This window comes from Anopheles gambiae, chromosome 3 (assembly GCF_943734735.2).
Source record: "Anopheles gambiae chromosome 3, idAnoGambNW_F1_1, whole genome shotgun sequence".
Taxonomy (NCBI): Eukaryota; Metazoa; Arthropoda; class Insecta; order Diptera; family Culicidae; genus Anopheles; species Anopheles gambiae.
The window spans coordinates 35,874,926-35,899,883 of record NC_064602.1 but is presented as its reverse complement, the minus strand read 5'-3'; the positions used below and the strand labels follow the sequence as shown (position 1 = coordinate 35,899,883).

Below are 24,958 nucleotides of genomic sequence, written 5' to 3'. Positions count from 1 at the left end.
ATATACTCATATCAACAAAAGACCACCACAGGGATACCAAAATAACTTGCCTTGATCGATTAGTAACGGCTAATCAGCCTGATGGCGCTAGAGGTCATGCGTTCGGTTTGCGTACGGGGTGGCTTCTTCCGCAGTCTACCAATTTCCCGAAAGCGTCTGACCTTCAGCGACTCTCGATACCAGCTGTACGTGCGAAGGCACGCCCGTCTGTAGCTGGTTGACGGCACAACAAAATATTGTGACATACAATCAGCCGGAACAACCGTCTGGCAGTAGTAAAGACGATCGGTCAATTTGAGTCGCCCGCAAATGGACGGGATACGCGGGAGGAACGGGCGGACACAGACAGTGTAAGCGGTATGCGGTGACAAATACTTATTTATAACTAGCAAGAATGATCCACTGTTGCCCTCACCGCGGCACCATCGAGTTCGTTGCTTGCTGAAAATTAGCACGACAAATCGGGGCGCCATCTTAGACCTGGCACCCCAATTTTCTACTGACATTTCGGGCGTTTGTTTTCTGTGCTGTGCCGAGTTGGCACTTGGCCAACGTTGCGCACACGGCAAGCCGCATCAAAAGAGCGGTGCAAGACTTTCGTTTTCCTTCAGTCACGTGAGTACGTCACGTTGAGTGTGTGTGCTGATGGACGAGCTGGGGATCGTTAGGCGCTTTTACATCTTCCACAAGAGTCGCCCCGCCTGCAAACAAAATGGGCCAAAAATGAGGGTATGAAATTGCAGCCCATATTGCAGCAAGATTCTTTTTCGAAAGGTGTTAATGGCTCCATCCGAATCAGTTAGGGCGTATGAATGACCTCAGCATAGGATCAGTTGAAGTTGGACACCTGATGCTGATGTCATATCGATTTCGCACGCGCAGAGTAGTAGAAAGGCTGCTGCTGCAGCAAGCAGTTAGGGTTAGAGGGGTGCCTAAAAATAAAGAAACTGCCTCTAATTCATGCTCGGGTTGCGTGTGTCTCGCCACAGCAGAAGAAGCAGGGTTGTACAAGTAAATATTGATCACACGATACCCCGTCACTGACAGGTTCTTCATGTTTTTTTTTCATTCTTCTTTTTCGTGAGGGAAGTTGACCAAACGCTAGCTGCAAACAGTGGACGTGAAATGGTCGAGCGCGTTCAGCCGTGGGACGATATTTATATTCGATGATGGCATTTTTTGGCGCAGATCGTGGTGTTTGCATGCGCCACGGCGCACGCGGTTGTTAGCGCTCTCGTGGCGCTCAGCCGAAGACTCTCGAGGGGCCGGTTTTATTTGTTAGATTGAGCAGAGAAAGAGTTAAGCGAAACAAACCCGAGAGAATGAGCTGAGAGGTGAGACCACGAAAACCGTTTAGTGTTGGTTGTTTTGTTAGTAAGATGTGGCAAAACATGGAAGATGAGCTCCAATGAGAAGCTTACTCAAAGTGTGTATAAGATTGCGGAAGAGAAGCAGAGATCCAGCAGGTTGTTTTGACCTCTCAGAGAGATTTGATGGCATCAAACAAGAAAAGGGTTTTTTCATTCATCGCTTCCATATGCGTGTGAAACATCATCAAACATGGAGTGTTCAAAAACACAAAGAAAGATCACGAAACTAAAAGATGAGCCCCATCCATTCACGTGTTGCGGGCGTTTAAAGAAGCATGTTTATTGTTGTATGACACCATACACTTAAAATCACAGCTCGGATTTAAACCCTTCAACCATTCTCGGCTTCTCTCGCCGAACGAGCAAAGCACGAAATGAGTAATCTTCTCTCCCAACAACCACAAACTCGCTCTCAGAGTCGCTAGATAAGCTCAGAGCCGTACACATGCATTAGGCGCGATCGTCTGTGGGTCAGTTGGTGGCGATTCTGCTAAAAATAATTCATTACACGAACCGAATTAAGTAAGACAGCATCGAATTCGCAAGCGAATTCTGTGTCGACGGAGACGACGGCAAACTAGGAGTGAAGTTTTTTGGGCATTAACATTTGGCGAGGTAGTAGAAAGCAGTGGGAAAGTGCTGTGGCTGGAGATCATTATCCGTTCCATGTGAAAAAAGTGTCCTTTTTTAATCTTTTTTATACATTTCTTATCACCGAAAATAGGTGCAGCAGAACGAGCTCGATATCCTGAACGAACTATCGCAGCAGATAGTGAACCGCGCGGATCAGTACAATCGGGACCGGGTGCAGAAGGAGACCGGGGACGCGAATCGGCAGTGGGCCGCCAACACGTCGCTGCTGGAAACGTTGCGCGAAAATCTCGTCCAGCTACAGCAGCAGTGGGACCAGCTGGAAAGCATCCTGCAGGAGCTGGAGGTGAAGTCGAACCTGCTGCTCGAGAAGGACCGAGGATTGGATTTGGTGGTCCACTCGCGCGATCAAACCGAGGCGAAGAAGCACATTGTGGAGGTAAGTGAGCGATTGCGCGTCTGGAGATCATATTTCGCAACAGCGCTTGTCTACCCGTCGAGTAAGTGATGATGATGTACCGATCTACCGGGGATGTGCGAATTTTACTCCTACTCCACTAAAAATAGGACTACTTGCTACGAATGTTGGGACGGGTGCGAGAAATGGAACAGAATATTGGTCATCTTCATGCGGTGTGATTTTAGCTAATTTTGAATTAAACGACTTTCTCTCCTACAACCCCTTCTCGCTTCACGATGAGGATGTCGATCATGGTTTGACATACCGGGCGTCTCCACCGGGAAGCACGAGCTTGCTGCGACATTGACAGTGACGTCAGCGTTTGTTTGCTGTTTGCCATGAGCTGTACTTTGTACGTGTGTCAAAGCAGGGGGAGAAGGCTACAAGTAGCCGACGGTGCACCGTGCAATGATCTCATCGGTGATATCTTTCTGTGTGACTGGCTTTTTAACGATCAACGACAACTCGAAGGAAAGAGTGTACGAGACGATACGCACATAAAGTGTGCTGAGTGGCGCTGTTGTCGCACAGCCCAATATTGTTTGGGTTCATTGAAGGTGAACTGTTGTATATGTGCGCCCTCCCAGCAGGTGTGTGAGTGCGTTGTCAACCGGTCGGACATACGACTGTCGATGTTGTTTGGTGGCCTTAATGGGAATTATTCTCCGGCAGTGTTGAGAATTATGTAAATAACGCACGAGCGAAGGTGAACAAGGGGAAGGATCATATTTTAATGTCACTCTCTACAATGTTAACCCCAACGGAGGATGGTAAAAACAACATTTGTATTAATTTTGGTTTACCATTAATAGGAATCATCCTTCAAACATGCTTCCTGCAGGCGATGACGATCGATAACCATGTAGCACGTTTCGTGTCGCAAGGGTCTGCGTTTCTGCCTGGTCGATCGAGTTTATTTTTAGTAGATCGATTGGCCCCCAGTCTTTGGTGTGCACATCCATCCAGTTTGTGCGAAACTTTTGCTTTTGCGGCTGTTTGTGGTTTTGCCGTTTACGTGGCGTAGCTTTTCCGGAAAATTTGTTTATTTAGCTTAGCCGCCCACCGAACGTGTGTGTGTGCTCCGTCCGGTGTTTTTTTTTGGTGTGTGGGAGCTGCCTCCGAAGTCGGAAAAGACATAAATGTAACATCGTTAAATCAATATTATTGTTGCACTGTGTGTAAACGACTTTAATGAAGGTCGTACCCCAGTTTGAAGGTTTTGAAGAGCAACAAAGCGGGGCGCTGCTGGGAAGTTTCAGAGACATTAGTAAATAAACGATAGAGACAGTGAAGGGCGTGTTGCGAAACTGAACGTTTCATATCGATTATTACGCGACTGTAAGGGAAAGCTAATCAATAGTTCGATCTTTCGTGTAAATCTTCTTGCTTTATGCTCCCAAATTGCCGGTGTTCTTGGTGGGAAAGACGTCGGGAATCTTTCTGCGATTTAATTTTATTTTCTCTTCTCACCAGAACTTGCTGGAAGACAAGACCGCCCTTGGTCAGCTGAACACGAAAGCGAACGCACTCGCCAAAACGCTCATCAAAGCCCTACGCGAACAGAAGCTGCTGCCGCAATCGCTCGAGGAAAAGCTAACGCATCTGAACGACATCAACACACGGTAAGTGTGGGGGGACAAAGCAACAAAAAAAACGTCACTCGCCGGAAAAATGGCATCAGAATGTTCAGAAACCTCGCTGCTCGTGGTTCTTGGCAGACCCAAACACGGTAAAGGACGAAATTCACAGAAACGACGCACAAAACTCAATGTCAGTGTTGTAACAATCTGTCACGACGCACAGAACAGTTCCATACGGCCACATGGTTGGCTGACGAGAGAGAGAGGAAACCGGAAGCCGTCCAACGAGTTGTGCGATGCATTTGCACACACCAAATTTGTGATGTCATCGTACCGGCTTCGCGGAATGTTTCGAGCAACTACATCAACAACAACTGTGAGCGCTGCCTCACGTCATCCCTGGTCCTCTGGACTGATTGAGTTTGAAGGGGGGGTTTTGGGTAGGAGTGCCGGCGTTGTGTTTGTGTGGCATGAGTAAGATTTTTTGTGTTCACTTTATTCCTCCAAAAGGGAGAATCTACAAAAAAACTATAAAGGGTGGTTTTGCGGCGATGAGAACGCTGAGAAAGCTCTCACGGCGCTCCCACATGGAAGCGCTTACTCATCGTCATCATCGCGCGAGGAGGTCAGTTCGTGCGAGCAAATGCATTGCACTGCGAATGCCTTCGGAGAGTGGTGTGGTGATGAGCGAATAATCATATTTTGTTTGCTGCTGAGAAGAGCGAGAGAGCGAGCTTATACCCCATACACCGGTTTAAGGGTGGTGGAATTCCGCGAGCGCTCACCATCGCGGTCCACTGCAGCTCGGCTCATCTTGGCTCATTCGTGTTGAATAGTTTGAAGCATACGGCTGTGAACGTGTGGACGGTGCACAGATATACAGTGCATTTCTAAGCGTAAGAGAAGGGTGTATCAGTTACCAAAAAAGTGCATTCTGTGCCTGCGTAAAAAGTGTGGAGAGAAGCATCTTCGGAGTTAGGAAGACACCAAAAAAGCACACAGTCCATAGGAATACACGGAACTACACGGTACTGGAGAAGTTGGTTGTTGGCCGTTTGCCAACGGATTGACGAGGAAGTAACAGGAAGTAAACCAAAAAAAAAAAGCCGGTAACTCAAGCACATTTCGTTCTTCTCACCGACACGGCGAAGGCGACGAACCATTTGTGTGCGTGTACAAGGCGGCGAATTTATTATTTTATCGCATCGCTTCGCCTTCTTCAAAGAACGGTCCACAACCCGGTTGGTTGGAGAGATAGTAAGTAGAGAGCAGACCGGAGAGAAAGAGAGAAAGAGCGTCAGTGGAGTACGGGGCGAAGGGGAGCAGGGGCGCACACAAAAAGCGCTAGAAGGTCAACAAGCCAATAATAATAAAAATCCATCAGAACTAACCAGCAGCAACGGCTCGCTCGCCACACCTCAGCGCATTCGGTTGCGATATTTTGGACGACGGTGTTAATGCGAGGAGTATTCCCGAGTTCGAGTCTCGGGACGGAAGAAGTTTTAGTCTTCCCCAAGAAAAGGGCAGCAGCAGCAGCAACAGCACGGGGCCGTAGAATCGCATCATCGTTTTACGGCTCGCAACCAGACACATCCACACAAACACACGCGTAGACACACACACACAGACGGCTATTCATCGCCGTCCGTGCGATGAGCGACGAGCCGTCCGCGAACGGTAGAGATCCCTCGAGCGTGTGCGGTTGGACATTCTGACGTCATTGGGTTAAATTTAAATTTCTCGATTTCGATATCTTTTTCATCCAAACACACCACACCGGTCGAGCACGAGCAAGGTCGTCCCGGTTGGTGGAGGAGGAGAAGGAGGAGACGACTCGTTTAAATAGTTGAATTTTTGCGCGTTTCAAATGCGCTCACGATCTGTAGGCACGATCACAGCGCGCACTTGGAGACAGCTCGCCGGAGGTTCGTCTCTTGCTTTAGAAGAAAAAGATATCAAAATACCACAGCCGGCATCGGGTGACAGGGTGATTGTGTGCTGAGTGCACGCGCGCGTGTTTTTTGCTTGGTTTTGTAACACACATTTTTTGCATCTTCATCTTTCTTTTCCGGGTGTATTGGGTGGGGTGGGTTTTTGTCATTTTTTTTCGGGGGGTTCGTTCGTCTTCCGCAGACTCTCGGACAACCTTGCGAAGAAGGAACGCCAGCTGCGTGATATTCTGACGGAGCTGCAGCACTACCTGGACCAGATCGGCGAGCTAGCGCAGCGCATTGAAACGGTGCGCAAGGATCTAACCCAAATCAACCCGTTCGACGAGCGCCTGTACCAGACGGAGCGAGCGCTCGGCGCAATCAAGGAAGCGGCCGAAAGCTGCAGCGTCCAGCGGGAGGATCTTCGCCGACGCATCAACGAGCAGTACCTGCCAGCGCAAAAGTTTGTCCCCAGTGACCTTAAGGAAGGGTTGGAGCTGCTTGACCGTTCGCTTAGCGGCATAAGCGGCACGATGGAGGACTATCAGGGTGCGTACAAGAAGGCCAAAATGATCCGCACGGACTACTTCACCGTGTACGATCGCATCAAGACGTGGATCGAGCAGGCGGAGCTAACCATCTCCAACCATGGCATTGATCCGAGCGAGCTGAAAAGCAAGCTAACGGCACTGACCGGGGATTTTGGCGACATGCGTACGGCACACGAGCAGCTACTGTTCAATGGCAATGAAATCGTGCGCCACTGTACCGAGTCGAGCGATCGGACGGCCACGCAGGCCAACATGGATCAGCTTACGCACGAGCTGGACAAAACGATCGCGCTGATCGAGCAGAAGAACCAGACGGTCGATCAGATCCTCGGCAATTGGGCGAACTTTATGCGGCTGTACCAGTCCGTGGTGGACTGGTCGATCAAGATACGGGCGCTGCTGGAGCGCAAGCTGCAGCTGAACACGCTGCACGAGGCACAGCAAGCCTGCCAGAATTATTCGGTAAGTGCACATGTAACGAAATGGATCGATAAGAGGGCATAGTGGAGTGAGCCCAGTGGGACTGCGCTGCGTTAATGCATTTGCAATCTTGTTTACCTTTTGCGCAATTCGTTTCCCCCCTTCAACTCCTCTACGCAGGGCGCAGTTGCCAGTCTTGCGGACGTGTCACAGAATTTGAGCGAAATGAATCACGAGTTCGATAAAATTAACGAAGTTTGCTCGACGGCCTACCTGAGAGGCAAACTACACGAGGCGGAAACGCTGAAAATCGACATCGAGACAGTGCTGTTTGAAAGGGTAAGAAGCGTGGTTTGGGGGTGGTACGAGGTGGTCAATATATTTTTTGTGACGGCAGACAACATCAGGTTGAAGAACTGATGCCATACGCTTTTCTAACTTTGGGTGTTTTTGGTGGTTTGTCGCTTGGTCTTATCAGAATCTGTTCCTGCACGAAACGACCGAAGAGTGGCAGCAGTACGAGCGGAAGATCGAGAGCGTACGGGAGTGGATAAAGGACGCCTATCAGGCCTTGAATTCGGGCGAGCTGAAGAGCAAACCGTTGCGCGATCAGCTTCGCATACTGGAGCAGATGCTGGCGGACATCTCCGCCCAGAAGATCAAGGTCAACATGTCGCTGGAGAAGCTGCAGGTGTGTTTCGCTGCTAAAAAACACGATCGGGATGTTTGTTTACGTGCATGTCTGCTGACAAATGTTTGGTTTGTGCCTCGTTCTTCACCACACACAGGTCCACTTCCATTCCGACATCATCTACACGGACAACCCGACGATCGTGCAGAGCGGCCGGACAATACTGGCCGACCTGGACAAGCTGAACCTGGACGTGTTCCAGACGACGCAGAACCTCGACCAGGCGCTAGCCCAGATCGAGGGCTGCCAGGCGGAGATGCAGACCATCCGGCAGCGGATCGTGCACGAGGAGCAGCAGCTCCGGAATATCTTATCACCATTGCACCAGACGGGCGATAGTGAAAAGCACGAACAGGTAAGTGGCGTAGTGTTTCGCTTTGGTGCATCTTTGACTTTTGAAGATCATCATCAAATCTCCCACTTTCTCGATCACGATTTCATCACTCTCGCATCGCTCACTAAATCAAAATATACACACAAACACCACCGTTGAGTATTTGAAGAAGCAAAACAGTTCACAACGTCCCACCAAACTCGTCCTCTATTCTCGTAGTAGTTCTAGATCTACCCCAAAATTCCCCTTGTTGGTACACTTCCCTTTTCTATCACCGTTTCGCCACTATCACACGCACACGTAAACACACGAACACACGACCTAAAACAAATGCACGTAGTCATCTTTATTTTCATTTTCAACATTTCTCTAGTAGCGTACAAACAAATTACAAAAACACACTACTAGCCACAAACACTGTAATAGTGCTGATCCGCAGCAAGTGTATCCCACTGTGAGTAGAGCAGGGTCATTCAAGGTTTTTTTTCCTCATTTTTTGAACGGAGCGAGCACACGAGATTCTACAAGACTTGGTGCTCTTGTGCGTTCATTCTTGCTTTGCGTTTACGTTTTCACGAGAGTCATAAATCTCATTTCAAGAGCAGTCGTCCATCGTGGCCGATCATGGCACGATCGGGGGTTTTGCGTGTGGTGCGTCTGGTGCAAGAGCGCGCTAGCAACATAAGCTACCATATGCCATCATCATCATCACCATTCAACATGTGTGGTGGTTTATCGTAATACATCTTATGGTAGGGCATGTAGAGCTGAAAATGTATGCAGGGATTTCTAGAATATTACATCATGCTGAACGGAGAGTTAGACATATTACGGAACTAATCGCCATGCGGTTATGATCTCATTACACATTAAGAAGAGTTCTGGAAACAAATTACTACATAGAAGTAGGAGACGCATTCTTTTCACACTGAATCACTTTTAACACACTACGGAAGGGTTTTTTTTCTGGATACTTACACAAACATATCTTCACATTTTACATTTTACGTTCCAAACATCAATATGCACATTAATTATGATACTAAGCACACATGGTAGCAGTTGGTTGACTCTCAGTTTCATTGGTTGGTGTACTTTGGGGTTGTAGTTTAGTTACTTATCCACACACTCACTTCACAGACACACACACACACACGCACACACACATACTCTTCATATCGTTAGATTCATTTCCGCTTATGGTCCCCCCGCGGTGCCGCTTCATAATGGTGCACACACACACATTGCGCTAAAGGTGATCGTGAATTGTGATTGAATGTATAATGAGATATCATGGATTTTTGGTGCCTCTTTCGGCCTTCCCTGAAATAATTAAAAAAATGTGATACCGGAATGTGAACGTATCTGTCTTGGTTTGTTTGGCTAACGATCATTGGAATGTGCACTGTGCATGCAAAATTCGGTAATCAATCTCCGGAAGAGGATCCAATCCATGGTGTCTTAATATGGATCAATCACAAATAAGCGGTGGCACGTGGTTGTAATTGGTTTTCTTTCGTTCCCATCGTGCCTTATGAACATTTGAGATTGTTTTCTGTTTTTTAGTTTTATAAATATATCATTGGTTTTCTTATTTTTATTTTATTTTCCCTCATCTTCAAACTCAATTCTCCTCCTTCGGCAAACACAACAAACACAACACTCCTGCCCCTGAAAACATACACCCGAACCTAATGCATCCCTGTCCCTATGTATCTTGCTCTCTCTCTCTCTCTCTCTCTCTGTACTAACAACCTCTCACAATTGAACTAACAAAACATTTCCTCCCTTACCCATCGGTACATTGGTGTCAACGATCTGCACTGCTAAATGGGTGCCACACACACCACCCACCCGCCGCTTGATCTATTCATACTGTGTACTGTGCTAACATATGCTTCTACATCGTCTCACCACCTCATTGTTGATACTCTCACTCTCACATACATGCAACAAACGCTCATAAACATCATTCGGCTTCGGGCTGTAACGCTTGACAATGTACGGTATATATGAAACACGGTGTAAAAAAATGGGAATCGGAATCGCAGGAATGTCGCGAACGAATTCGAGGATTGCAATCCCAGATGAATCAGTTGAATGATAAGATAAAGCTGTTGCTGCGCCGCGGCGCTCCGGATCCGTAGCCGTCGGTACATCTAAGCTATCGATTTCCGGAGCGATCTGCGTCTGCTGGTAGCATCTCTGGATAGGTTTGGCATTCTTGAGCCTGGAAAGAGCGCGCGCAGGTTGTGTGGTTGTGACTGAGTCCGCCGCACACACTGTGCTGGAGCAAAAAAAAAAAGGGAATTGCGACACATGCTGCCCTGTTGTATCGCGTTGCTGTAACGCACACACGTACGCCGATATACATTTGAATAAGCGTAAACCGCGTGATTGTAGCATGCAATCCCGGTGTGGGGTTGTTGTTCCAATCCGTGGGAGTGACAGAACTAGATAGCTGTCAATTATTTGTATTTATCATAGCATAGTAACTGTTTGAGTTTTTTTGTGTCTTTGCGTGCGTACCCTCAAGTGGTAAAATAAAGTTTTTTAATCGCAACTGTACCTCGCAGAGGTCTTCTCAGTCATTCAACTGGGCCTGTGGCCTTGCTGTATGGTTGTACAGTAAAAGAAAGAACGCAAGACGATCCTCAATTTGTCTTCAATATATTTTAAGCTCAGCTCAAGTTGATTAGGCCATTCTCTTCTGTACGTCATTCTGGGAATATAGAATATCCGTTTCGAGACGACTGTTTATCTCTCTCTCTCTCCTTCCTCTCTGTCTGTATCCCCCTCTCTTTTGCTCTATATCTATTTCTCCGCCCTACTGAAACTCATCTAAACAAAACGTCAAGTCAAGCCTCTTCATCATCTGCTCAACAAAAAAAAAAAAAACATTCCGTGCCCTTATTCTCCAACTACCAAATTACCCAAAATTCCTCGAAAAATAAAATGCAAATTCCATCACTCAGGACCGTTCGATGCCGTACGATTGGAGCGTAGAGTGTTGCGATCAGGAAGAGAGCGCACCATCGATGACGACGGAACTTGCCCGGCCGACGGTGGCTGGCGGTAGTAGTGTGGTGGTGGTTACTACCACGACTACTACTCCGGTCCAGCCGTCCGCCTGGAGCAGGTCGGGCGACGATCTGACGTACGCGGAAATCGTTGCCGGGCTGCGTCGTCAGCGCCAGCGAGGACTCGCGCAAACGCAACACATGACGACGACAGAAAGCCACTCGCCGCAGCCACGCAATGTTACCAGCATCTCGATCAAGACTCCCGAACCCCAAACGATCGATCCCGCTCACCAGTACCACCAACCGGGCCCTACTGTAGTACAGCTCGTGGGGGCCGGTAAGCCCGTGGTGCCTGCCAATGAACCCACTGCAAGAGATCCTCCACAGGAAGAGCGCCGATCCCGTAGACCACCTACCATGCCACCCAAACAACAACCGTCCCGTCCGGCTGAAACACTCACCGATTCAGTGAGCTCCAGTGCTGTCAATGTGACCACCATCGTTGGAGCTACTTCGCTCCAGCCGGTGGTTATGGTGACGAGCACAGCGAACGAGACGCCCCAAATGACGCAAACCGAAGTATCGAACATCGCTGCAGCAGGACCCGTGTCGGTGTGGTCCTTCGGGAATAAGACGTACGCCGAAGTGTTGAAAGAAATTGCCGCATCTAATCAATACCGTCTTCAGCAACAGCAGCAACAACAACAGCAGCAGCAACAATTCCAGCAGATGTCATGGAGTGATAGTTATCAGCAGCAACATCAGCAGCAGCAGCAACAACAACAGTTCGGTACCTCCACTCGCCTTGGCTTACCACAATCCTACGCAAACCGTTCCCGTTCAAACTCACGCAACCGCCGCAACCGGCCGGAAGCCGTAACGCGTGTAAATATTGTACATAACGAACCTCTAGCGGCAGCCTCTAGTCAGGTGCAGCAGACGCCCCGTGGCGGCAAAGCGCACCCAAGATCATCCTCCGCACGAAGCAATGCATCATCAACGACAAGCGAGCGAATGGTGAAGAGACCGGCCGTTCAGCAGAGTGTGACTCCGAAACCCGAACCAGCGTTCAAGAAGCCGCGTGACGTAGTGACTGCTCCACCCGCGAAAGCATCCGAATTGGTGATACCATCCGAACAGAGTGAACGATCCGAAACGATCAGCTACAGAAAGGCGAAGAAGGGCAAGATCAAGCAGATACAAAGCAAGGATGACAAGCTGCTGCCACCAAAGTCGATGGAAAGTGTTGATGTGGGCGTAAAGGAAGAGAAGCAAGTGTTTGTGACGGAGATCAATGTGAATAGGTCCGAAATTGCTGCGGCCCGCCAATCGACTAGCCCCATGAAAACAGTGTCCATAGTGAATCTGACCGATCAGCCGGAAGTGGTTGCCAGTGCTGAGACGAAAATAACCATCAATGTAAACGAACCGGTGCAAGCGGTCGAACAGAAAGTGGAGCAAAAGCAGCAGGAACATTACGTGACGCAGATCCGGCTCGAGGAAGAATCGGGTCAGCGCCGACAGCAGGTGCGCAAGAGTGCGAAGAAGCGTAACAAAACCACCACCACCCACAAGCTGCTGGATATTAGTGCAAGTGAGCCGGTGACGACGGTGGAACAGAACATATCGACGGTGGAGATAGTTTCCCCGAAGGAGAAGAATGTGTCTGTGGTGGAGCTGCGCCCGCTGGATGAACCACTGACGGTTACGTCGATCGAACTGAAGGGTGTTGGAGTGGAAGGGATGGAATCGCTGGAGAGTTACAGCAAGCAGATAGAGCTGCTGCTTGGTGAAGGAAGTGGTGTGGTGAAGGAATCTGAAATTCCAGTTCATTCTGCTGAGTTTGTGCCGAATCCTGTCATGCTGACGGAAGAATCCATACAAATCGCTCAACCATGCGTAACGATCGATAGGCGTGAAGTTGAAGAGCGCGTGCAGCAGCACACCGAAACCGTCAGCTATCATCGGTCAGAGGTATCGTTTACCACCATTACCGAAACTCGGCAGGAAGAGATCGTGGTGGAACATCAGTCAAACGTAAAAGAAGGCAGTTCCAAAACGTATACAAGCTCCTTGCATATTGAGCAATCGAATGCTGAAGGTGGGAATGAGGAGCATGTAGCTTCAACGATGGAGGTTGTAGATCAGAAGAAGTCGCACGTAGCTGCCAAACCACCTGTAGAGAGTGTGGCAAACGAAAGCGAATCTTGGTGTCCCCCGACGAAGAAGAAGAGCAAGGGCAAGAAGCAACCCAAGAAGTCTGATAAGTCGACCGATGAACAGCACGATGTGCCCTCTAGCAATCGAAAGGTCATTGAACAAAAGCGAACGGAATTTGTGAGATCGATGCTAACAGAAACTGTTGAAGCAGAGAGTCATGCTGGAGAAGAAGCTAATGCTCCCAAGGGAGATGCTGCATCGGTTACTAAAACGATCGTAGAATGTACATCGGAAGATATTAAGTCATCAGTTACACCGTCAGCAGAAGAGGTAGAACTCATGAAAGCGAGAGAAGAATCATTTTTGGCTGATATGAGTGGTCCAGTTGCTTCCAACGTTCCGATTACCAATGCAGATCAAGCGGCGATAAGACCTTTGGTTGACGAAATTGCTGTTATGAATGCAAGAGAGGAAGCTTTCCTGGTTGAAATGAGTGGCTCTGTTACGAAGGTAGAAGTCGAAGATGAGCCAGAAGGGCAACAAACTGTAGCTCCAGGTCAACTCTCGTCAGAGGAAATAGCATTGATGAACGCTAGAGAAGAAGCTTTCTTGGCTGAGATGAGTGGCAAGATGGTTCATGAGGAAACGACGATCGAACACGATGTACAGCAGCCTTCCCTTCCAATTGAATCTTCTTCGAAGGAAATAGCTCTCATGAATGCACGTGAGGAATCGTTCTTGTCCGAGATGAGTGCTTCTGAACCGGATGTCCCTCAAGTACCAGAGTGTTCTGCTCAGATTGAAGTTTCATCCGAAGAAATTGCTCTAATGAATGCTCGTGAGGAGTCATTTTTGGTCGAGATGAGTGGACCAGCTCCAACTACTGACGTACACATTCAAACGATGCCCAAAGAAGAATTCATGCCTGCTGGACCATCAGCTGAAGAAATAGATCTAATGAGTGCTCGTGAGGAATCATTTTTGGCTGAAATGAGTGGTCAGCATTCTGATGTGAAACATGATACAGATGCTAAAACGGTCGATGGGGCTATGTCTGTCGTTGTTTCGACTGAAGAAATAGCCATTATGAATGCAAGAGAAGAATCATTCCTAGCTGAGATGAGTGCTCCTGTTACTGTGACGGAATCAGATGTTGTGTTGGAATCATCACAAGATCCGATTTCCATGGCACCTTCAGCAGAGGAAGTGGCTCTCATGAGTGCACGAGAAGAATCATTTTTGACTGAAATGAGTGTAGTAGAACCTACAGAACTGATTGGTAAACCTACCGCAGATACCGTTCCTATTTCACCTTCAGCAGAGGAAATAGCTTTAATGACCGCAAGAGAAGAATCGTTTCTGGCAGAAATGAGTACACCGAATGCTGATACGACTTCAACATCCGTTACCGTTGAATTGCCAACGGAGGAGGTAGTTCTTGTGAATGCAAGAGATGCATCATTGGCATCTAAAACGATCGAAGCCGTGATCGAGCAAACACCTGACGAACGAGCTACATCCAGCATTGAATCTCCAACTCCTAAGCCCGAAGAACGTGTCCCACAGAATGAAATTGCAGTCTCAAGTACTGAAAATGTATTGCCTTCTCAACCTGCAGCACCTGTACTACCCGTCGGAAAGAGTCCAAAGAAAAAGCAGAAGGACAAGTTTAAGAAAATAAAAAAATCTGATGCAGCAAACATGGCTGCTTTCCTCGAGGCAGAGCGAAAAGTATTTGAAGCCGAAGAGCAGGCAGTAGTACAAGAGCAGCCTGTACCGGAGCCGCGAACGCGCGATCAAACCTCACCGGGTATGAGCACTATTACAAAGGAGCAGATTGAAACAATCATTGTGGGCATTAACTTTGATCGGCAGAAATCACTTACTAGCGCAAACGAATCGGAACAGGCTGTTAGCGAAACAAATGCGTCTTCTACGGAGGAAGCATTTGTTGTGAGTGTTCCCGAAAGCCCAGTGAGAAGTGTGCAAGAGTTCCGCAGCAATCTGGTGTTTGAAGATTACGATTTTGTGCCACGATCGCCGGTGAAGCGCACGGAAGTGGTAGAACGCACCGATGGTAAGGGAGGACGGATGAAGGAGGGCAAATTTAAGCCACAGCTGGAAAGCATTCCTTCGGATGCGGATATGTTGGGTGGCAAAGAGGAAAAATCGGCAACGGCAGTTGAATCTACCGTATCTAGCACAACGGCGAATGTCAGCACGAAGACATCGGAATCGAATGATACGATCAAGCAGGAGGGTATGGAAATTGATGCAGGCAAGGAAAATAATGATCCCGTGCAAAGGATTGTGATCAACTCCAAGTGGCGCGATAACCGTCAGAAGATCTCCATGATAACGCACGAGGAAGTGTTGCTGCAGCCGGTTTCGCATATAAAAATGGAGCTGCCCAGAATCGTTGCGTCGAAGGTGGAGAAAGTATCCCTTCCGGACGTAAAGCCAGACGTTGTGCCGCTGGAACCGATCGTGCAAGAAACACCAAAGGAAGAGTTTGTCAGGGTGGACGGTGAGCTGGTGCATGACGATGTACAGATCGAACAGGTAGCAACGGAGGTATCGATGCTGGACATTTCGCCTTCGATTGTGTACGAAACGCAATCGGTGGATGTGTTGGAAAAGGAAGCATCATTACCGGAGTGTACGGATGTGGCGTCGGGCATGGTAGTGGCTACGGAGGCCCAGCAATCGGACGTGGCGGTATCTGATACGGTCACCGTTGCTGAGCATACGGAATCGTCTAGCCAGGAGGTGTACACCACAACCACCACCTCTGTAATGTATCGCACGACGACGATCACGTACATGCAGTCGGAGGAGCAGGAAGAAATTAGTGAAATCTACACTGGCCCGACGGTTGTTGAGCAGAGCGTGAAAACGGTCGTTACCAGAGGTGAACCGACGGTGGACGTGTCGGTTTGCTATTCGGAAGCGGATCGCAGCATGGGCGATGAAGTGATGGTGGAGAGGATCGCGATCGAGAGGGGTGCAGATGATGAATGCAGTGTGGTAGACGTGACTGTAGTTAGTGAAACTGAACCCGACATTAGCAGTGCAATGCCAGCAGAGCAATCGATATTGGACAGTTCGATGCTGTCGGAGACGGATCGTAGTATGGGAGAGCAATTGATCGAAACTAGGACAATGATCGTACTTGAAGAAAGTGAAGGTGACGAAGAGCGGGTAGTGCGTGAGATGTGCCAGGAATCGTTCCGACAGGACGATGCGTCGTCGGTTGAGGTGGCAAAACAAACTGAGTCGTTGGGAATTGCAACCAGTGAAGTAGTGGTGGGACCTTATGCGAATGTTTCGATTGGCCAGGTGGCTGTGCCGGACAGTCCGCTTGGTTCGGCCAGCGGGCAAGATTATTGGCAGTATCATGATACAGAGCGGCATTACATTCAAAACTTTGAGGTACAATCGATCGACAATGAGGGAGGGGAACAAGTTACAGATGAATCAACTCCACGCAAGGAAGCAGGAGTCGTTGATCAAGCTGCTGTTGGGGAGAAAAATGTTGAAAGCAATGTAACAGATACGAAAGACTCATCGTTGCCGAGCAACAAGAGTGACAGGGAGCTTGCGGAAATCTATCGTACCTTAGAACAGTCCTACTTGAGCATGTGGCAACTGCGCGATGCTGAGAATAGCTACCAGAAGTTAGATGCAAGAGAAGCAAAGGCCCAAGCAGAAGAGGTAGTAACTGAAACATTCATACCTTGCGATACACCTGCTGAGGCACTTTATGTTGAGGAAACTGTTTCGCCTGAAAAACCTGAACAGTCATCCAAGTTGATTGACCAATTCGAAGTGATGAAAACCTTGAGCCAATCAATGATTAATAATTGGCAGTTAAGAGAGGCTGAGTTGAGTTATGAAAGGCTAAGGACTATCGAAATGGTTAAGGATTCTGAGACTGATCGTACGGAAAATGTTGTTGCGCTTTTAGAAGAAAACGTTGAACCGTCGCCTTCAGCAACGGAACAACGTGAAACGATAACGCAAACTTCTTCTGTAACTACTGTTACTACAATCGTCACTTCAATCGAAACTGAAGAAAAATCTTCATCTGAGGAGCGTATAATTGAGCAACAAAGTATTGAAATAGTGGCTGAAGAAAAGCCTGAACAGGTGGCAAATCTTCTAAAAGAAGCTAGGATACAAAAATCAAGGGAAGAAGAGTTGAGGAATGCTTTGTTCTTTGAATCGATGTCTGCTCATGATAACTTTTCACTGCGTGAAGGTGAGAGCAAATATGTACTTCAAAAACAGAATGAAAATTCGAAGAAGGAAACTGAAATTTCTGTTTTGATCGGTGATCTTCCACCTGAAGATGTTGAAAAAGTAACACCACAGGATAGCGAAGAGCAAGAGCTTTTGAGGCGTTCAGCCATGTCAAAGGAGGAAGAATTGATGGCAGCAGCATCTAAGCCTGCTGTACATGAGGTGGAAGTATGTGACAAACCGTTGAAGGAAGCCACAGATGATTTGTATCCATCTGCCGAAGAACAGAAGCTGTTAAGATTAACAGCAATGTCAGTTGAACCGGTTTCATTTTATGATACACTTCTGTTGCGGGAATGTGAAAGGAAATACGTTTTGCAAAAGCAGATTGAAAATCCAAAGACAGAGGATTCTGTTTTGATTGAAGATAAGTTATTAGAAGAAACTGTATCGCCAAAAGACAATGAAATACAAGAGCTTTTGAAGGACTCAATAGACGAAGCTCCGGAATTAGTTGTGCTTGAAACAACTGCTGCCACCACTTCGGCAGAAAGTAAGAAGCCATGTCTAGACAGTGAAGAACAAGAGCTTTTGAGACTCTCGGCTGCTTCAAAGACAGGAGATTTAGAAACAACTGTGACTACATTGGAAGAAACTACTTCTCCAAGTAGTGAGGAGCAAGAGCTATTGAGACTGTCGGCAGCTTCAAAGGCAGAAGATTTTGAATCTGTTATATCTGAAATTGCTGCTGAAGAAATCATAGCTGAACAAGCTCCTTCAGAGGATGCTCCAGGTGTTGACAGTGAAGAGCAAGAGCTTTTGAGACTCTCGGCTGCTTCAAAGGCAGGAGATTTAGAACCAGTTGTCTCTGAAAACATCACTGAAGCAATGAGAGTAGTCAAGGCTATACTGGAAGAAGTTCCTAATACTGAGGAGCAGGAGCTGATGAGACTATCGGCAGCTTCAAAAGCAGACATTTTAGAGCCTGTTATGCCTGAATCTGATGTATTGGCAGTAAAAGAAGCTCCTTCGGAAGATGTTTCTTGCGTAGATAGTAAAGAGCAAGAGCTTTTGAGACTCACAGCTGCTTCAACGGCCGAAGCTTTCGAACCAGTTGTTACTGAAGAACCTGTACCTTGTCAAGACAGTGAAGAGCAAGAGCTTTTGAGACTCTCAGCAGCATCAAACGCACCTAATTTAGAACCAGCTGTGCCTAAAAATGCTGCTGAAGAGTTGGTAGTAAGTAAAACTTCTTCGGATGATATTCCGTGCGTTGACAGAGAAGAGCAAGAACTGTTGAGACTTGCGACGGTATCAAAGGCGGAAGATTTAGAACAATCTTTGGCTGAAAGCACTATCGAAGAAGTAGCTGGTACTCCATTGGAACATGTTCCATGCCTTGACAGTGAAGAACAAGAGCTCTTGAGACTTGCGGCAGCATCAAAGGCCGATGCTTTTGTAACAATCGCCCCAGAGACTACTGTTGAGGAAGTAACAGTTAGCAAAGAACAGGAGGATACAAGCTTGCCAAGTTTATCAAACACAGAAGGTTTCCAACAGGTTGTATCTCTGACTACCACTGAAGAAGTGTTGGTATGTGAGAATACGGTGGAAGAAGCTTTGCTTCCTTACGATGAAGAACAAGAAACTTTGAATCGCTCAGTTATGTCGAAGGCAGAAGCTTTAGAATCAGTTTTGTCTGAGTCTGATGTTGCTGGAGTGGTAGTAAGCCACGTACCAGTGGAAGTAGTTCCAGATAGCGAAGAGCAACAACTGCTGAGACTTTCGGCTATGTCTAAGGCAGAAACTGTTGAGCCAACTGTAACGACAGAAGACTTACAACCAGTTGTGTCTGAAATTACTACTGAAATCGTGGTAGTAACTGAGATGATAGAAGCATCAATCCCAGACACGGAAGAACAGGAACTGTTAGGTCTTTCAGCAGTATCGAAAACGGATGATATGGATTCCGGTATGCCTGAACCAACAACTGAAGAAGTACAAGTTATCGAGAAATCGATGGTAGAAACTTCAGAGGGAGAAGAGTTCATACAAAAGACGGAAACTTTGGTGACAGTTGTGTCTAAGACTGTAACTGAAGTGGTGATCGTAAGTGATAAACTGGTAGAAGAAGTGTCCTATCCTGACAGTGAGGAACAGGAACTTTTGAAACGGTCAGTAATGACCAACATCGAAACATTAGAACCAATTGTTTCGGAGGTTACTGTTACAGAAGTGGCAGTAAGCGATGAATCTTTTGAAGAAGTACAAGCTCCTGACAGCGAAGAACAAGAGCTTAGGAGGCTTGCAGCTATGTCTAAGGCAGAAACAGCAGAGTCTGAGGTTACAGTCGAACAAGCAGTAATAACAGAACAACAAACGGAGCAAGTACCATGTATAGACAGTGAAGAACAGGAACTTTTGAGACTGTCGGCTTTGTCAAAGGCAGAGTTAGTTTCACCAAAAGATGCTTCAGAAGAAACAACAGTTTATGAAAAACCACCAGAAGAACTCTCGAAGCTGTTACGACCGATTTCGATTGAAAGGAACACACAAGAACAGGAAGCAATTGCTGCTGTTACTACAGTAGAGGTGGTAGAGCAGATGGAATCTTCACTGCACTCTGAGAACGTTCAACAGTTTGTGATTGAGCTGTCAGTAGCAGAAACTAAACAACCCACAGTACACGAAGACCTGGGTGACGAATCCATCAGTAGCGTAGATGTATCGAGATCGGATGCGTTTGATTCAAGCATGGCTTCGGTTATCAGTAAGCCAGAGATATCGTTCATTAGCATACCACTGCAAAAGAATGTGGCTGCGGAAGACATTGAACTGATGGTTTCTAGCATTGAATCGAATGAGGGTGTGGTAGATGTCGCATCCTCACCGGATCAAGATGCTGGAGAAGTTGTAGTCGAAGGCAAGCTGCTTGTTCAAGTAAACATTCCCCAGAAAGGAACGGATGAACGAAAAGAAAAACGGAAGAAAGAAAAGAAACAGGCTAAAAAGACGAAACAGTTACCACAAGATGCGGGGGCTTCGAAGGATTCTACCGACACAGTTATTATTACATCCAAAACTGAAGAACCTCAGGCACCGGTACCAAACGTGTGGGAACAAATGAAGGGCAAGAAAACGTATGCTGAGGTAGTAGCGGGCAGGGAAGCGGAACGCAGAAGACTTCTGGAGCTACAAAAGAATAAGACACTGTCTTCGGACGTGTCAATAGAAGAAGATATTGAACCAGTAGTGTCCAAGGCTGTAAGTTCCACGGATAAGACAATATCTCGTAACGAGAGTTTTGTTGAAGTTGAGCTAAGTAGCGAAACAGATCTGCAAACTTTCATTGAAAGCAACAAGAGTTACGGAAGTATGGTCAAGTCAAGTATGTCTTGGGCTGATATGGTTGAGGACGACATGGCAGACAGTAGCACTGCTAGCAATGCTGGTGTCATTCCCTCAGAAGAAGAACTAAGCAAGAGTGAACCCATTGCGTTGGGTGAAACGTCGAATCAACCAGTGGAGGATTCTCAAGCAATCGATCAGGACAAACAGAACGACTCAGCTAAACGTGAAACAAACAAGAAGAAGAAAAAGCAAAAGAAACAGGCTCAAGTAGTAGCTGAGGCTACTAGCTCTGCGAAAGATGCGGCACCAACTTCAGAATTGGATCAACCAAAGCAGGATGAAACTACCCCCGCTGTAGAGGCGAACATTTGGAAAACTGGTCCACTTTACGCTGAAGTTGTGGCTCAAAATCTTAAGCGAGAGAGAGAAGCTTTGGAATCACAATCTGCTGCAGCTCAATCCGATGTCCAATACGTTGTTAGTACAACACCGGAGAAGATTGCTCAAGCGATGGAGGTTATTCTTCCAGTTACGGAGCATGATTTTGATGCACCGGCTTCCGAGTTGAATAAGAAGGAAGAAAAGAAATCCAACAAAAAGAAGAAACAGGCTAAATCCCAACAAACTACAGTTGTTACGGAACAGATTATAATGACATCTACGGCAATGTCGGAAGATACAGAAATTGTACCCCAACAAACTGACCAATTTGAGCAAAGTTCTGCTCAAGTTAGTGAGTTAACTATTGAAGAAACTCAGGCAATAATTACGCAGGATGTACCGAAGGTTGTCCAAGAGGTCGTTACAATTGTAGAACAACAACTGCCTTCATCTGCGCCAAAAGTTTTGAACGAAACAGTACAGGAGAAGACTAGGGATTCAGATCCTGTTTCGGAAAATGTTGACACCACAACTGACCGAAAATCCAAAAAGTCTAAGAAATCTAAGAAAACAGGATCCGAGATCGTTGATCAACCTGAATCGGTTGGTCAATCTGTTGTTGAAACAAACATTGCAAGTGTTGAAGCAACTAAGACAGATGATACCGAATCAGATTCTTTGGTAGTATCCGACAACGAAATCGTACGATCTCAGCCTGAAGATGCTAATTCTAGGGTGAAGAAAACCAAGAAAAAGCAGAAGAAGAAGCCTTTGAAACATGCTTCCAGCGATGAGTCCCCGGACGTTGAGCCGGAAGTTAGTGGTGACTCGACTATTGGAGAAATCCAGGTACAAATTACACAAGATGTACCGAAGGTTGTCCAAGAAGTTGTTACTATTGTAGAACAACAACTGCCTTCATCCGTGCCAGTAGTTTCGGACGAACAACTACAAGAAAAGGCAGAGGATACAGATTCTGTTTCAGAAAATGTTGACACCACAACTGAACGAGTATCCAAGAAATCTAAGGCGACAAGATCCGAGATCGTTGATCAACCTTTGCCTGAATCGGTTGTTGAAACTGTTGTTGAAACTGTTGTTGAAACAAACATTGTAAGTGTTGAAGCAATTATGCCGGATAATACCGAATTGGATTCATTGGTAGTACCGGTAAAGGAAGACGTACAGCCTCAACCCGAAGATTCTACTTCTAGGGCGAATAAAAGCAAGAAAAAGCAGAAGAAGAAGCCTTTGAAACATGCTTCCAGCGATGAGTCGCCCGACGTTGAGCCAGATGAACAATCTTCGTTAAAGACTATTGAAGCAGCAGTTCCACTGTCGGAATCTCCTAAAGAAATTGCTCACCTTCAGGAGCATGTTCATGAAAACAAGGAGTTTGTTGAATTGGTTGTAAACACCGAAACGCAATCCATTTCCGATCGGGAAAAACATGTCAAATTCTCTGGGGAAATTGAGATTCTTAAGGAGGTACCGTTATCGGAATCACCAAAAGAAATTGAACACCTTCTAGAGCATCACGCACACAAGCCATCATCGCTAACACTGGAGATAATGGAACCAGTGGCGGTGGAGCACGCTGACGATGCTCATCGGCATGTACATTTTGTAGAGGAAGTGTCAATAGTGCCACTGGTACCACTTTCTGAATCTGTCAAGGAAATAAAGCGCCTATCTAGCGTAACAGAACACTCTGAAGAGGAGAAGATTGAACAGCCTGTTGAAGATCAACCTGAAGAGGATGGCAGTGGTGAGCGTAGGGTAAAGTTTGACCATCAGGTAGAGATACTACCCACTGTACCGTTTTCTGAGTCTAGCAAAGAAACTGAACGAGACGTACAAGCGGACAGAGATGCAAAGAACATTTGCTCAGCTTTGGAAATCTCTACCACAACCATCAGTGAAGCGAACGCGATGAAAGTTGAAGTAGTTGAGCTGGTGGGCAGTCCTAATCTGATAAAACCAGAAGAAGATAAACGCGTTAAGTTTGACCCCTTGGTGGAAGTGTTACAAAACGTACCATTCTCAGAATCCGTCAAGGAAACGGAAGCCATTGGAAGTGAAAAACCCGAACAAGCACCATTGCGCGAAGAGAGTCCAGATATTTTGCCCCAAGCAGAAAGACGTGTGTCCTTCTCGAAAACTGTTGTTAAGATTGAGTTGGAACAGGTCGATAATGATGAGGATGATTTTGAAGTGATTGATATGGCAGAAGTTGAGGAAGTTTTAGTTCCTTCTGTAGATACAGTTGAAAATCGTGAAGAAGTTATTGCGCCTCAAGATCTACTGCAAAACGACAGCCCTAGCTCAGTTTCTGAAGTGATTGATATGGTGGAAGTTGAAGAAGTTGTTATTCTTCATTCCGAAACTATTGAAAAGCATAATCTGCAGCAACACGATAGTCCTAGCTCAGTTTCTCAAGTGATTGATATTGCGGAAGTACAGGATGTTAATGTTCTTCCCGCTGAAACTATTGAAAAGCGTGAAGAAGAAGCGATTGTGCCTCAAGATCTACAGCAAAACGATAGCCCAAGCTCAGTTTCTAATACAGCACCACAGGAGGTAGAACAGAATGCTGCCAAGAAGTCCAAGAAATCTAAGAAAAAGTCGAAAAAGCAACTAGGTACCCAAGCAGCCTCTCTGGATGAGCCCGAGTTCGGCAGCCAAGGACCTGCACCGTCCGATAGCGACGCGACTCCTCGGGCGGGACTTCTGTACGCAGAAGTTGTTGCACAAAGGCCAGAAAAGGATGATCGTAGTGCGCTGAAAGCTCAGATAACAGATTTAGACACTGAGACGGTTGTAAGGGAGGATTACTTGGTTGTGCAGGAAATTTCAATTTCCGCCGAGCCTCGACCTCACGTGACAGAAATTGCCCAGACTGTCCAATATGAGATGACGCTCAAAGCGGATTCCAGTCCCATTGAGTCGTTGGAGGTTATGGATGTTCATGTCGAAGAAAGCATTGTTTTGCCTAAAGCAAATGATCAGTCAGCTAGCGTAGTAGACCAATCCGTTGATCGGGAAAGTACGATAGAACAGCAAGACGTACAGCAAGGTCTAAGCGAACACGATTCTCAGTTTGTTTTGCCACCTAACGAGACGGCGGGTGATGAATTCGTAGTGGAAGAAAGTTCATTGCACGATGTGCCTTTAGAGATGCATTCGGTTGAAAGTGTTACAACAGAACAGCCCACTTGCACTACCGAGGATCAACCTCTGTCCATGCAGGGGCTTTATTGCATTTGGCAGGACAGATCTTGGCTTGATCGATCGTTGTACAGTCAGGCGGAGGAGCGATTTGCGCGGGTTAGCGTTGCCCAGGAGCAACAGCAAGTCGCACCGAGCGGTGCATCGTGCATCGTCGCCGACACACCACCAACAGCAACAGTAACAACAACAGCTGCCCCTGCAGCCACTAACAATGTACTAACAACAGCAACAGCAACAGCATCAACACCAATGCCTCACATCCCCTGCGAAGAGCTATCCCTGCAGCAAACCGCGACCACAAGTCTTTGCGATCCATCCTCTGTACCCGACTCCAAATCTCCCGTTCTTCCTTCCACACCCAACACTCCATCCCTAGCTCCTTCTCCCCCAACAACCCCCGGTACTCCCTTAGGTTCAACGGACAGCGTAGAATTAAGTAAACAAAATGTGGCTGAATGCACAGACAGTAAACAGGTGACGTTGTACTTCGTAGATGTAGTTGTTAGTGTTCTTTTAGCTGTATATGTTTTTAATCGTTGTGACGTGTTTGTTTGTTACGTTTTTGCTTTTGATCGCACACCCAGTTTTCATTTTCATTTGCTTTTCTTTTGTTTTTGTTTTTTTTTGCTGGTAACTTCTCTT

The 24,958-nt window shown here is 46.9% G+C and overlaps 1 protein-coding gene across 7 annotated transcripts in view; it reads left to right on the top strand.

Moving 5' to 3' along the window:
- The window catches only part of LOC1271352 (muscle-specific protein 300 kDa), an 85,138-nt gene that overhangs the window by 44,420 nt on the left and 15,760 nt on the right, over window positions 1-24,958 (top strand). For 6 of the 7 annotated variants that reach the window (XM_061656727.1, XM_061656728.1, XM_061656729.1 and 3 more), the window contains 7 exons: window positions 2,095-2,400; window positions 3,895-4,043; window positions 6,135-6,945; window positions 7,084-7,242; window positions 7,382-7,594; window positions 7,692-7,949; window positions 10,904-24,790. In XM_061656727.1, coding sequence (XP_061512711.1) covers window positions 2,095-2,400; window positions 3,895-4,043; window positions 6,135-6,945; window positions 7,084-7,242; window positions 7,382-7,594; window positions 7,692-7,949; window positions 10,904-24,790 — 15,783 coding nt within the window. The remainder of the gene's footprint in view (window positions 1-2,094; window positions 2,401-3,894; window positions 4,044-6,134; window positions 6,946-7,083; window positions 7,243-7,381; window positions 7,595-7,691; window positions 7,950-10,903; window positions 24,791-24,958) is intronic. The other variant, XM_061656731.1, reaches the window with a different exon arrangement.